Genomic DNA, 13,782 nt, shown 5'->3' with positions numbered 1-13,782 from the left:
GACAGGGTAATTCAGTAGCATGTACTTTTACTGGTACATGTACAGAAGTAAATGTTACACCTTAAAGTGCATGCAACCTTTTGGGTTGTATTTGGGTTATTATATTATGCTGATTAAATTTTCACAACTTGGAGCACCTTTGATTCATTCACACCCACACATTTTTACATGCTGCTGGATGGATGGCCAGTGAGATGCTCAGGACCATCAGTTCCCATTTAAGTGGACTTGCCATGGAGGAGGTTAAGAAAGTTATGAGGCAATGTGTGGGAAGCGTAAAGGTAAGAGAACTGCTGTAGGACCAGAAAGAAAACAATCTGTGAGGAATGAAAGACAGACTTTCAGAGATTAGCTGTATGTGGACTGGCAGTTGTCAGAGCTGGGTAAGAAGAGTTTGAGCTATAACCAAGAGGTAAACATACGAGTCAGAACTGAGAAGATACTGGAGTGAGATAAGTGGCGGTGAGAGGAACTGTGCTTGGGAAGATGTCCATCCCTGAAAGAGTCCATAAACATTTCAGACTGAAGTCTCGCAAGCCACCATTTGATGTTTGCCATCATGACTCATTCAGACACACCAGAAGAAAGCTCCATACATAGCTGTATTCACTGTAGTTTATGAAAAGCATCCTGCTCTCTCTTGGAGTCATCGGAAATGATGGACTTCAGACTGCATAATTCATAAATTTAGCTACACTTAGATGAGGACAAAAATATATGGGCTATGTGTAGGAGAGGGAAGTGACTGAGATCAAGAAGGGGAGTCTTCCCTGAAAGCGAGTGTTGACTGCTTATTTCCTTGGTTTCTATGTCCTGACTGATGACTGTGCAGCCTCAAAAGCTTAATCATACACAGACAAGCTTCCAGAAGTATTCTGTGGGGCAGTATATGCAAGAGCAGAGATGCTCATTGTTAGAAGAATGAAGGCAGTGGGTTGATTGGCACTTGATGGTATGCAGCTGTGGCCTTGCCGCAGAGGGTTGATTGACATGGATGATGTGCAGCTGTAGCTTGTTCTGCTAAGTGGTTAAATAGCCTTGAGGAGCGTGGGGGTGTTGGATGGAGGAGGAGTGGTGTGGTCTGACTTCTGGAGGATGGAAGTGCAGCACAGACAGTAGAATCTGACTGAAGATGGTAAAAGCCTTGTTGCAGCCTACTAGTTTGTTTGTGCTGCAACAGCTCCTCAAAGAGTAAAGGTTTTGCTTTTCTCAAACTCAGAACATGAGGAAGCAATAACAGCAAAATAAATGTAATTAAAAGCAATTGTAATATAGCGGAGAGAAAACCAGAAATATATCATATCCTGTCATATCTGGAGTAGCCTGCTGGCAAAGCTTGTGTCTCTAACCCAGATTGATTGAAAATAGGTATTAGAACTTTTTCAAAACTAAACTTTAAAAAACTGGAACTATATGTACTAAATCATAATGAAGATATCCCACCTACTAGGAAAGCAGCAAGAAAGTATGAACAGCTAAAATTTACTTCTGAGCTTTCAGCAAAATCCAGTTGTAACTTCAAAACTTACATTTACTGATATCTCTTTAATATTTTGGATTCTGTTTACCATCCAGTTTTTATTCAGAGTATAGCACTACTTGACTGTGTATATTCATCCATTTCTAATGATAGTTTTTTCTGTATATGATGACAGAATCACCATTTTGTTGTTCTCAGCAGGACACAAGGTTATAATTGATTTCTCTTTGATTTTTTTTTCTCAGTCTAGTAGCAGAATTTGCTTAGTAGTTTCTTTTTTCTGGAACAGATAGCATAGAAGTATATTGATAAAACATTTTGACAGTCTGACTGTACTTAAAATACACTGTGCTTTTTTATACTGTGTTTTAAAAAACTCATCCTAAATACTTTCAATTTTTTTCTGTACAACAGATGACCAAGCTGGACAAAAAGCCATGAATACTAACACTGAACTCTCCAGCTTCAGATCTGACATTCTAGCTCTTCGTCAGCAGCTTCATGACATTGCAGAGAAAACTACCAGAAATAAAGATACACTGGAGAAGCTGCAAGAGTCTGAAAATGTATTAGATGATAGACAGAGCCAAATGAGAAGTGCCTTAGATAGTAACTCTTTCATGATCATCAGTGTCAATAAGACTCTTCAAGCATATACTGGCTATATCAACAATCTTCAACAAGACACGACTAATATCCAAACAAACTTGCAAAACCAAGTGCACTCTCATAATGTGGTCATCATGAACCTGAACAACTTAAACCTGACACAAATACAGCAAAGAAATCTTATCAGTGTCCTGCAGAAGTCAATGGAAGATACAAGCTTGGCTATTCTAAGAATCAAGAATGACTTTCAAAATCTGCAGCAGGTTGTCCTTCAAGCCCGGAAGGACACTGACTGGCTTAAGGAGAAAGTACAAAATTTACAGACTTTGGCCGCCAACAACTCAGCATTGGCAAAAGCTAACAATGATACACTTGAAGACATGAACAACCAGCTCAGCTCCTTCAGTGGACAAGTGGAAAACATCACCACAATTGCCCAAGCCAACGAACAAAATCTGAAGGATCTCCAGGAACAGCATAAAGAATATGAAAACAGAACTTCTGCCAAATTCAACCAGCTAGAAGAGAGGTTCCAGGTCTTCGAAACTGATATAGTCAATATCATTAGCAACATCAGCTACACTGCTCATCATCTACGGACACTGACTAGCAATCTCAATGAGGTCAGGACAACTTGTACAGACACCTTAAGTAAACATTCAGATGAGCTTATTTTTATGAACAGCACACTAGCCAATGTTCGCTTAGATTCTGCATCTCTCAAGATGCAACAGGATTTGATGAGGTCAAGGTTAGACGTTGAAGTTGCTAATTTGTCGGTAATCATGGAAGAAATGAAGCTGGTAGATTCCAAACATGGCCAGCTCATCAAGAACTTCACTATCCTACAAGGTATGCAGCTTCCATAATGATGCCTATAATAGTCTATTTTTTAAAAAATATACATATATATAATATGATATAATATAATATGATTAATATATAATATAATATAATATGATATAATAGAATAGAATTAATGTAATATATTTAATTAATATATGTAATTTAATACATATATTAAATGCCAAATTCCTGCTTGCGTTACTTCTTTAGTTCTATGGAGCTTAGTGCATGCTGGTACAGAGTCCTGGGGTTTCCCGCTATCTAATCCTAAACTTTGGAAATGTAAACGTAGCTGGAATTTTCCTTACTAATTATCCTATGCCTTCTTTACATAGCTAGAATTGGGATATTATGAAAGAAGGTTCTGACTTAGCAAAATTTTATTCTGACTGACTGACTAGATCTGCTTTTGATTTAGTTTCTAAAATAAGCTGGTGAAGGTGTGGAACCTCAAGAAACCAATCCCTGCTAAAGAGGAAATGGCTAAAAAATATACGTTGGACTATTCCCAGAAAGGTCCACCCTTACTGAAAAACAAGTTGCTATTTCACTTTAAGCCAGTTGTTAGTCTGCCAGAAAACATCCCACTTTGCTTAATTTTTAATCCTGGGATACTTTATTTTCTCCAGAAACAAATAGCATCAAGTTTAGGAAGTTTGTCCCAGCCAAGTATTATCCCAAATGAGAACACTCATATTTCCAACCTGATGTGAACCAGTTAGGTCTAAAACTCTAATCACAAATATAAATCCATTGCTCCAAATAAACTAAGGCTGAATTAGAGGCAAGATTACATGTCAGTTACATTGACCTTTCTCATTTCAACCAGGCCTAAATGACACCAGTTTAGGTATTTATCTCTGGAGGAGTTTAAATGATGTAGATTGGTAGAAGGGGTGGGGGTGCGTGGTATTGGCAAAGCATTTGCTCATCTGTGATCAAAAACCAGAATTATTTTGTTGTTTATTGCTGTCAAAATATTGCCATTTCCTATCATGGGTATTGTTCTCTTTCTTGTTATGGCCAGCCAGTTAGCAACTAGTACTTCTGTTCTTTTTCACAGTCGGCCTATTGCTCGCTAGCCATCATTTTGTCTCCTTTTTGACAATCCATTATTGACAGAGCAGCAAACAGGGTCATTGCAGGAGAGAGTCCAGTAGTCTAAGAGCAGAGGGATGTGGCTAGAAGGAAAAGGGAGCATAGCAGCGTAAGGGAATGGGAGCATCAACATGCAGGATCGGTGCATCAACAGTATGGAGTGTGTCTTGCAGGGACTGGCGCCTTGGCTGGTCACCTGGGACACGGTATCACTGTCCAGTTCACAAGACAAGGTGCATTGGATTATTTTCTTCTGTATCCTGTATTTCATGAAGACTGAGGAAAGAGCAATGGTGTATAACACCTGAGAAGAAAACGTACTTTTACACACACTGCTCAAAGTAGCTGTTAGCCCGGTTTTCACAGTGCTGAATATCCAGTGTTGCTGGTCTGAGATATATTAAACAGGACCCCACGTGGGCTTTTTGTTTTGTGTTCTGTCCATATTCCCACTTTGCATGCTTGCCTTGTTTCAGGCCCTCCTGGTCCAAGGGGACCTAAAGGTGACAGAGGCCCTCAAGGCCCTCTTGGCCCTGCTGGCCTAAAAGGACAAAAAGGAGAGAAAGGGGAGCCCGGACCACCAGGACCTGCAGGTGAGAAGGGCCCACCTGGGCCAGCTGGGCCACCAGGAGAAAAAGGAGGGAAAGGTTCAAGAGGATCGCCTGGCTCCAAAGGTCAGAGAGGTTCTCCTGGCAAGACGGGTCTGCCTGGACCAAGTGGAGACCCAGGGCCACCAGGTCCACAAGGCAAAGATGGTCCACCTGGGCTACAAGGCCCACCAGGATTTCAAGGCCTGCAAGGAACTGTGGGAGAGCCAGGGGTACCAGGACCTCGAGGACTACCTGGGCTACCCGGAGTCCCTGGGCTGCCTGGCCCAAAGGGCCCACCTGGCCCGCCAGGGCCTCCAGGGCCGGGGATGCCGATGGCACTACAAAGTGAACCTACGTCGGTGCCGGAGGCTAATGGTAAGCTATCAACACACCGCATGCATCATTTACCGAGATACAAATGTATGTAGTGGAGGGTGCTCACCACTTAGTTACTGGTTCAGATAAACCTCTGCTACCTTAGACTAAATCTCTGTGATTTATCACAAAGAGCCCTGTTAAGTGAAGCCATGCCTGTTGGTCTTCCTCCTGATGCCTGAAGCTGATTTAAGTTAATGTTTACAGCTAAAGTAAAGGCAGCATTAGTATAATAAGTAATCCCCTTGACTACCCAGTTTAGCCTTGATATCACAGAGTCAGGATCCTAATAAGTAAATTCCTGAACTGTATGTAAATACTTTAGGTGGAAGCATGTATGGGATCATCCGCTTATTATTGGCCCTACGCAGAAAGGTATCACTGGCCTGTTGAGTTATCAGTAACTGGCTTAACACAAAAAATTCACATCACAGGTTGTTCTCCTCATTGGAAGAACTATACAGAAAAGTGCTACTACTTTTCAATTGAAAGAGAAATTTTTGAAGAGGCAAAGTTATTCTGTGAAGAGAAGGCATCACGCTTGGTCATCATAAACAACAAAGAGGAGCAGGTAATTACCTTGTCTTTCTGTTTTTCAAGGAGAGTGTTTAAAGTTATGTGACATGTAGAAGCCACAAAGCAAGTGGGAAGCTGAGAGCATCATGGTTTTGTCTAGTGAAGTAGACATAGTGTTTGATTCCAGTTAGCATGTTGTCACCCTCTGCCTGCACAGCAACTTCTCCATGTGCAGAAGGGCAGTGTGAGCAGAGCTGGTGCTGTCCCTGGAGGTGGTGGGCACAGAGCAGCCAGAAAGGCTGGTGAGAATTACAAGAGTTTAAAACCTTTAAAGAGTCCATTATGCCTTGAATACTGTCTAAAATGTATTTTTTGCAGTGGTTAATTTAATTTAATTTTAAATTGTCTGATTTCATACATGCAGCCTAAGACTACTGCAACCCAAAAATATTTTTATTCTATACTTTTACTACTGCTCAATGCAATTATTCGGTGGCTACAGTAGCAGTGGGGATGTCAAGATACAGCTGCTTACTCTGGGGTCTTTTCAGTTTGTATCTATAAGACATTGGTTGTGACTTTATGTCACCCTAATTTTCATGCCTAGCTCACTCTACCTACCTCACATGCAAACACTGTGATGGATTCTAGTGTGGATGAAAGGTCACAAGGCCAACTCCTGAAACATGTCTTCAGCTTAGAAAAATTTCTCTGGCCCTTGCTATTCTGATAACAAAGATGCTCATGAAACCAGAGTAGCTTATTGGCTCCAAAGATGGTTGTGTTTGTTATGGACTAAGATCTTTCCTCCACAGCAATGGATAAAAAGACAGATTTTGGGGAAAGGCAGCTTCTGGATTGGACTAACGGATTCAGAGAAGGAAAATGAATGGAGATGGCTGGATGGATCCTTACCAGTTTACACGTATGTAAATAAAAAACAATTATGTTTATTTTCTGCAGATGCTGACACTCTTGCTGACACTTCTAAAAACAGCATCTAGAAATTATCCAATGGATCCAGGAGGTTGTAGATGCCAATGAAATCATTTGTTACTGAGGGTGCTGTTGAACTGTTTTTTTCTCTTCTCCTTCTCTATGCACAAGGCTTTCTCTCCTTGCCAGGAAGAAAACTGAATGCTGAATGAAAGAATCGCATAACTGCACAGCACAGTGTTTCTTGCCAAAACATTTGCTCCTGACTTTTATTACAAAGTTGAGATGGAAAGCACAGACAGTTTTGCTGTCTTGGTTTGAATTTTCCTTATTTGCATTACAACTGGCTATAAATAGAGTGCTCGTTCTGATAAAAAATGACCAGCCATTAGATAAAGCCCAAATCTGAGTGGAAAACATTAAACGTAAGGAAAATGCATGAAATGAGGGTGTCTACACTTTGGCCAGTTGAGAACTGAATTGGCAGCTTTCCAGGAATCCTGGGGCTACACCTAATTTGTCCTAAATGGAACAGATTGCAACCACCCAATTTTTTAATACTGAGGAGTGGACTAAAGAGTTTATAGAGCTGAGCATGCTGTACTCCAGAAAAACAGGCGTCAGTCAGTCAGATGTTACGAAATGGTTATCGATGATCTCATTGGCGTTCATTTTGATGAGAAACATGGGAAAAGTCCATGGCATTTCAAATGAGCTGTAATATTTTTCCTGTTTTGTCCTTCCCTATTTTCATCTTTCTTTCTCTTTACGGCAGCACTGTGACTGATTCTCACTTCAGTCACTGCTTTCAATAGGTTTCCACTACACTGGTTTTAGGTGCCCTGTTGTAACCTCAGAGCTGTCAGTTACTGGTTTTCTAAGTATTTCATTACTTCTGGAAAGCTGTGTGTCCTCCAGGTGCCTTGTCAGATGTTCTCTGTCAGGCAGGCGAGTTTTTTAGCTGAGCATAGACTGTGTCAGCCAGCAATCACAAGCTCCCTTCAATAACCTGTGTCTTCAGCAAAATGGAGCTTTTAAATCCTGAGGTTGGAAGCATTTCTTACTTGTTAAACAAAAACAGGATGAGGAAGCACTTGCTGCAGGCTTTTTACATGCTGTGTTAAGTTTCACCATCAAAGCTAACGATCTCAAAAGATCGTTTTATATATATATACACTTCATACTTTCCTTCTAAGTCCAAAAATTCACTTCCCATCCAAGCATGGGTCCATAAATCACACAAATCTTTGCAGTTCCTCCCAAGAGGCCTGCCTCAGTGCAGTCGGAGGGCTGAGCACCTTTGCGGTGGGTAGCGGCAGGGTACTGCTGCCTTGGCAGCACTTGTGAGCCTGTGGGCTCTTCTCAGTCCCATCTGCCGGCAGGAATGCAGTGTACAGGCTTTGCAGGCTTCGGGCAACGCATGTGGAGCATGAAGCACTCCCACTGTATGCGCATGTACATTCAGAAACTAAACATTGGTCTAATTTTAGGTCTCTGAGTTTTGGCAGCCCAAGGCCGAATAGATTCCCTTCTCTGTAATACATCTGTTTTCCATTTTCAGCAAGTCATGTATTGTTTGTTTCAATGTGTGTTTCCCGTTCAGAACAGATCTCATGATGTTTTTGTTAATTTCTTGTGGTGAAAAGCTGTCACGTGTGCTGTGTTGTGCAATCATATCTCTTGCTTTTTGGTTGAAAGAAACTGGAAAACCGGGCAACCTGATAACTGGAGTCATGGGCATGGGCCAGGGGAAGATTGCGCTGGGCTGATCTATGCTGGGCTCTGGAATGACTTCTACTGTGAAGATGTTAACAATTTCATTTGTGAAAAAGACATGGACAAAGGTAAGCAATGTGTTTGGTTTGATTATTTCACCCTACCCATAGTAAATATTCCACAGCTAGGGGGGAGGACATCCAGGCTAGATGATATGGCAGTGCCTTTTTGAGGAAGAGGGGGAATCATGCAGAGCACTTCTACCCAGACCCAGCCCAATATGCGCTTTTCTAATACTCTGCATGATACAGATGCAGGTTTACTGCACTCAGAAAGAGCAGCTTCTTAGCTGGCTGTAGTCGTGGCATGCTCTGCATCTTGACCACCTCCTGTAGACTTTAAACATGCCTAAAATTTCAGGCATGATTTGGTATGTGCTCCATGCCCTGGCCACACGGGAAGCTATTTTTATAGACTCAGTGGCCACACAAGGGGAAAAAGCTGGCCTCGGGATGGCTCAGGGACCAGCCTTCAAAAACCAAGACAACTCTCTTTTGAGAGTTTGTGCAACAGGAGGAACTTGGTGACTGCTAAGGAGGTCTTAAAATTCCCACTGCTGCCAGATGTCCCATAGGGCTGAGAGGCCAGGTTCACAGGCCGTAAGCAACTCATCTGTTGCAGTTGGAGTGAAGGACTCATAAACTGCCAATGTGGCCCAGCAGTCACCCAGATGATTGCCTTGGGGCATATCTTTCTGGTTATACAGGAATTTCTGCAATGGCAGAGGGCAGGTGGTTCACATAGCTGCTTAGAGCCCAGGCCCACCATCACAGAGCTAGGTGGTTGTGTTCATGGTGGGGTTCTGCCTAAAACATTACCTCCTCCATACAACCTGTTTAAACGTTGCTTTGCCAAGAGTGCCTGGCTGCTCCAGTGGCAAACCTGTAAGCTGAATTTCAGTGAAGGCAGATGAAAATATCAGCTAGAGCAAAAGTAAATCCCATCCACAGAAATGCCCCCTAAACCAAAACAAAACAAAGTGCTGAACAAGCTTTCTGTGTGTAGAACTCTGTCTGGATGTCCAGAGTAAAGGACCGTGTGTAAGTAGCAAAGTAATTTGCCCTTGTTTTCCTGCATACATTTTTTATTTTAGGAAAACTGCATGGTTTACAAATATTTATCCTCCAGGATCAGAATATGAGTCCACTTAATTTTTTTCCATACCTTGATCTCTGTATGTTTTCTTTTTGGAAATGCATTTAATCTTCACAGGCTCTTTGTTTTTCTTTTCTTTTATACTGTAGGGCAAATATTTGGAGTGTAATAGGCTGTGACTTTACAGATACCTACATATTACGGAAATTTACTTAAAGAAGAAGAAAATCCTGGGAGAGAGCAACATTGCCTACCAAAATTGAAAAAAACAAACAACAACAACAAAAAAACAACCAACAGAAGCAAGCACTGAAAACTGGTTTAAATGCATAAAGTAATTCAGCAGCAACTCCTCTCCAGCATCATGCAATTATTCAAGGCCTTTCAACCCACAGCATCAGGAAATACCGTTGGACTAAATCTGTTACAAAATTTTCTTTCCAACCGTAACCACATACATAAGCAACTTGTGTCTTCTGAGAAAAGACATTCTGTCAATCTGAGTAAGACTGTTGGTCACCCATATAGAAAAACATATAAAGTAACTGTGTAAACAGTATGTTTCATCTGTTAAAATCCCAAATGTAGGAAAATTATACAGATACACGAATATATAGATTTATATAAATATATATATATAGTCCAACTCTTATCAATAATATGGAATATACTTTTAAGAGCTTTTAAAACTTTGTATTTTTGTACAAAATATTTGCTTTTTACAATTGTTCTCTTTTTTACTGACTTTTTTTTACAAATATAGTGCACAGGGGCCAAAGAAAACAATAAAGGTACTAATAATTCATTAAGGTTTGCTGTCAGGCCTAGCTCAGCTATAGAGAAATATTTTCCCAGTTAGAAATGTTTGTACTTTCCCAGATGATTTTTCTGGTAAATAACTTTTTAAGCAGATTTTAGATAGTGTTTGCCTTATTATATGCAGTCTGGTCTGCATGTATAACAATTGACTAAGGACTAGATACTCAGAGCTCTGATCACAGCCAGTGTTCCATCAGGGTACTATGCAAAGACCATGTTAATAAAAACTTTTCCTTCCTTCCTTCCTTCCTTCCTTCCTTCCTTCTTTGCTGCCTGCCTGCCTGCTTTTTCTGCCTGCCTGCTTTTTCCACCTGCCTGCCTTCTTTCCTGTCTGCCTGCCATCCTGCCTGCCTTCGTGCCTGCCTTCTGCTCATGAGAAAATGCCACAGAAGTAAATCACCAGCTTTTAAGAATGACTTTGAAATGTTTTCATTCTTTCTTCCTTCTCACAGGGAATTCTACCCCAGTAGGTGCTAGCCATATTGCAAGTCAAGCCCAGATGAAATATTTTATGAAAACTGAAACAAAGGAGCTGCACACACTAAAATGTTTCTTTTTAAGACATTTCAAAATTTGGTGAGAAAAAATAGGCCATACTTGGAAATGTCTAATCAATTTGCATTCTCCAAAGTTCTTTGTAAATTGGTATCTCTGTTTTCTTGGACCGGTACTTCTCTCCCAAACATACTAGAAAATAAAATGTGCTGCAAAACAGAAGGCAGTGTGGCTAATGAGATGATATCATCATCCAGCCAGTTTCCTCCATGGTCCCATGAGCCGTTGTCTAGGCAGCAGTGCTGCTTATCAGGAATTTAAAAAATTAGCAACCAGTTAAAGTTCATTAGCAGAAACCCTTGTTTCAGTTCCCAGGTTTTGTACTCTGCATGGCCACATGCTATACCACAAAGGAAGTTGTTTTGGCTTCTTGGGAAGGAGAGTTGTTTTTCCATTGCCTTCTGACCTGCCGTTTACCTTGGCCGATGCAGATAAGTTTGCTGAAATACTCCAGCTCTGTTGGAAAGAGACAAGATTTTGTACTTCAGATGTTCAAGTATTGCTCCTAATACCAACTAATAAAAGACTGCTGCTTTCCTATATCCTACATTCCCTCCAGTGTTCATTCAGGGGGGATGGCTTTTTGATTTAAACTAATTTTCTTACTGAAAATGTGCAAAATGATGCATTTGGGAATCTTTCCTGTGGAGCATATTAGATATGAGACAGGAAAAACATGAAAATTGCATGTTTGATTAAAATTGAAAGGTTTGTGTATTGCAGCTGCAGAAACTACGTGTTAAAGGCAGGGCTTTTCTTCAGTCTGGATTTCCTGACACTTTTCTTTTGGCTTTTTCATCAGGTTTTGAATACAGTATGATTCTGCCATACATGCTGTCATGCTGTACCTAGAAGTTGTGTGTAGATACATGCTGTAGTGTTTACATATATATTTGCACAGTGCCCATGGAGATAATGTTAAACTGCTATTTCTGGATAACGGGGTGCAAAACTGTTACTTTGTACACCCAGAGACCCTCACAAATCCTGGTGAGTGGAGCTTCACAGAGCCACACTGAATTAGAAACACTGTTTTGAATGTTTGCTTATTTAGGTGAAATAAGCCCATTCTGAGCATCTGCCACGTTAAATGATGTTCTTCCTGCTTTTTACTGATGTGATAGACTTCTGTTGACAAAAGAAGTTAATGAGAAACCTCTGTGTAAGCCCTTAGCTGTACTGCTTCCTTACCCCACTTTCATCCTCCTCTTACTTCAGCAGTAGCAGTGGTGGTACGTATCAAGATGAGATGATCCAAAGTCATCTAGTGTCCTCCAGTCGCTCTAAAGAGATTTTCTGCACAGTGGTGATCAAGAGCTATAGCTGTGCTTACACCTGCACAAGGTTACAGAAATGGCTGTTTAGCAGGGGTAGCTGCTTAGTTCGTTGAAAACTAGCACAGCAGCCATGCTAAACTACAAGCAGTCGGATGGCCTTAGCATGGAAATAACTACTGAACTAGCACAGTTTACAGACGCAACATGTTTATGGATTAAATACTCATTTCAAAGTGAATTTCTGTAGTAGATTGTAATTATCTATAATAATACTCTAATTATCCACCTTTAACAGAGAAACAAAATGTGCCTGGGCTCAAACTCTGTTCACATTTGAAGCAAAGCATGTCGCATTAGGCAAAGCTAGCTGGAGAAGGATGCTGCAGTTGTGTTCCTGGCGTGTCCAGTCATCCTTAAAATCTGGCCTGTCTGGGCTGAGATAGACCTTCCTTGTGACCCAGTATTCCCGCAGGAGGGAAACGGAGGTGTCAAATGGCAACAAAGACAGACATCGCTGGAAGGACCAGAGGAGCATTACAGAGCTCAGGAGCATGTCACAGAAAGGAGAGATTGGCAGGGGTGCAAGCAGGACACCAGGAAGGGCCAAGAAACTGTCATGAAAGTCAAGAGTTGCCACACAGGGTCTGGAAAACATCCCCTTTAAATCTGCTTTCTGTATAGTTTGAGCGATAATGCAGGTTGTATGGAAAGCTTTAAGCGATAGGAAATTATTTTGTCCCAGCTCGAGTTTTGGCTTTCCTTCTTATGCACAAATACTGTAACTTGGCATACTGCGTGCACATTTCCATTGTCCTTTTTTTTGCTTCCCATCAAACTAAATGCAAGTTCTTATACCCTGGCAAGCACTGGGACTGTGGCAAGAAGGGGAGGGGAAGGCAGAGAGGGTGCAAAGGCATTGTGATTTACATCCAGTGCTGGATTTCTTAATGGCATTTCTGACTTGTTTCATTAATTTATTTGGAAACACCTTCAGCTGATTAGAGCTTATAAATCTCAGACTCTCATCCCTTTTGATGTCTATAAATAATACCTGCAAATGTTCCAATAAAGGAAGCACTAAGTGGAGACATGGAAGTGAATGTTGTTTACTTTGTGCATGTTAGTGTAACCAAGAGAGATGTGGAGCCAGAAGCACTTGTAGGTATTAAAAATCAAACCGTTGAAACTTATTTTCATTAAAGCCTTCCTTCTCACTTACATCATCCTAGTTCTAAGCGTGACTGTAACCATTTTATCCCTTAATTGCAGTTTTAGTGCATTGTTCTTGCAACACCTAGGTGCTAGAAACTTGGTTTTAAAGGTGTGAGCTGAACAAGATCTTTAAGGTCTTAAGAAGCAAGGACTCCCTCTTGCAATTCACTGTCCTAGCACGCAAAGCACCTCAGATGGGCCCCCAAGTGAAGGATGCTTTGAGCAGAGCAGGATCAGTCCCTAGATTAGCCGTTATTGTATCTAGCTTAAATCGGCTGTTTATATGGCTAATCTGATCTTGCTGATTCTCTCATATGGCTGACCTCCTCTTTTAATTTTCTGTTCCTGGCAAGTAGCTCCTGTTTTTACCAAGTAGCAGGAACTAGAACTCTGATCACTGGCTGTCAGAGGAAACCACTCAGCGATGCGATGCGTAGGGGAAAGGCAGCCGAGTCGATTCACGTGTGAGAAAACAAAACCACTTTTCCCCAGTGTAGCTTCCTTGGTTAAAAGCACAGAGGTTCACACAGATGTAGCATCCAAAGGGAACAAAATGTCTCCAGCCCCAGCGTCCAGACTTGCTTTGCTTTTTCCCTCA

At 41.2% G+C, this 13,782-nt stretch overlaps 1 protein-coding gene across 1 annotated transcript in view; it reads left to right on the top strand.

Moving 5' to 3' along the window:
• COLEC12 (collectin subfamily member 12) overlaps nucleotides 1-13,058 on the top strand; it is a 102,032-nt gene extending 88,974 nt beyond the window's left edge. Inside the window, exons 5-10 of the mRNA XM_080378831.1 lie at nucleotides 1,895-2,941; nucleotides 4,510-4,998; nucleotides 5,433-5,569; nucleotides 6,330-6,439; nucleotides 8,149-8,294; nucleotides 9,471-13,058. Of these exons, the coding sequence (XP_080234957.1) occupies nucleotides 1,895-2,941; nucleotides 4,510-4,998; nucleotides 5,433-5,569; nucleotides 6,330-6,439; nucleotides 8,149-8,294; nucleotides 9,471-9,490 (1,949 nt within the window). The 3' untranslated portion in view covers nucleotides 9,491-13,058. The remainder of the gene's footprint in view (nucleotides 1-1,894; nucleotides 2,942-4,509; nucleotides 4,999-5,432; nucleotides 5,570-6,329; nucleotides 6,440-8,148; nucleotides 8,295-9,470) is intronic.
• The last annotated feature ends 724 nt before the right edge of the window (nucleotides 13,059-13,782 follow it).

Source organism: Falco punctatus, assembly GCF_963210335.1.
Source record: "Falco punctatus genome assembly, chromosome: 3".
NCBI classification, from domain to species: domain Eukaryota; kingdom Metazoa; phylum Chordata; class Aves; order Falconiformes; family Falconidae; genus Falco; species Falco punctatus.
Note: the sequence above shows the minus strand (reverse complement) of the source record. Positions and strands in the feature narration are given on the sequence as shown.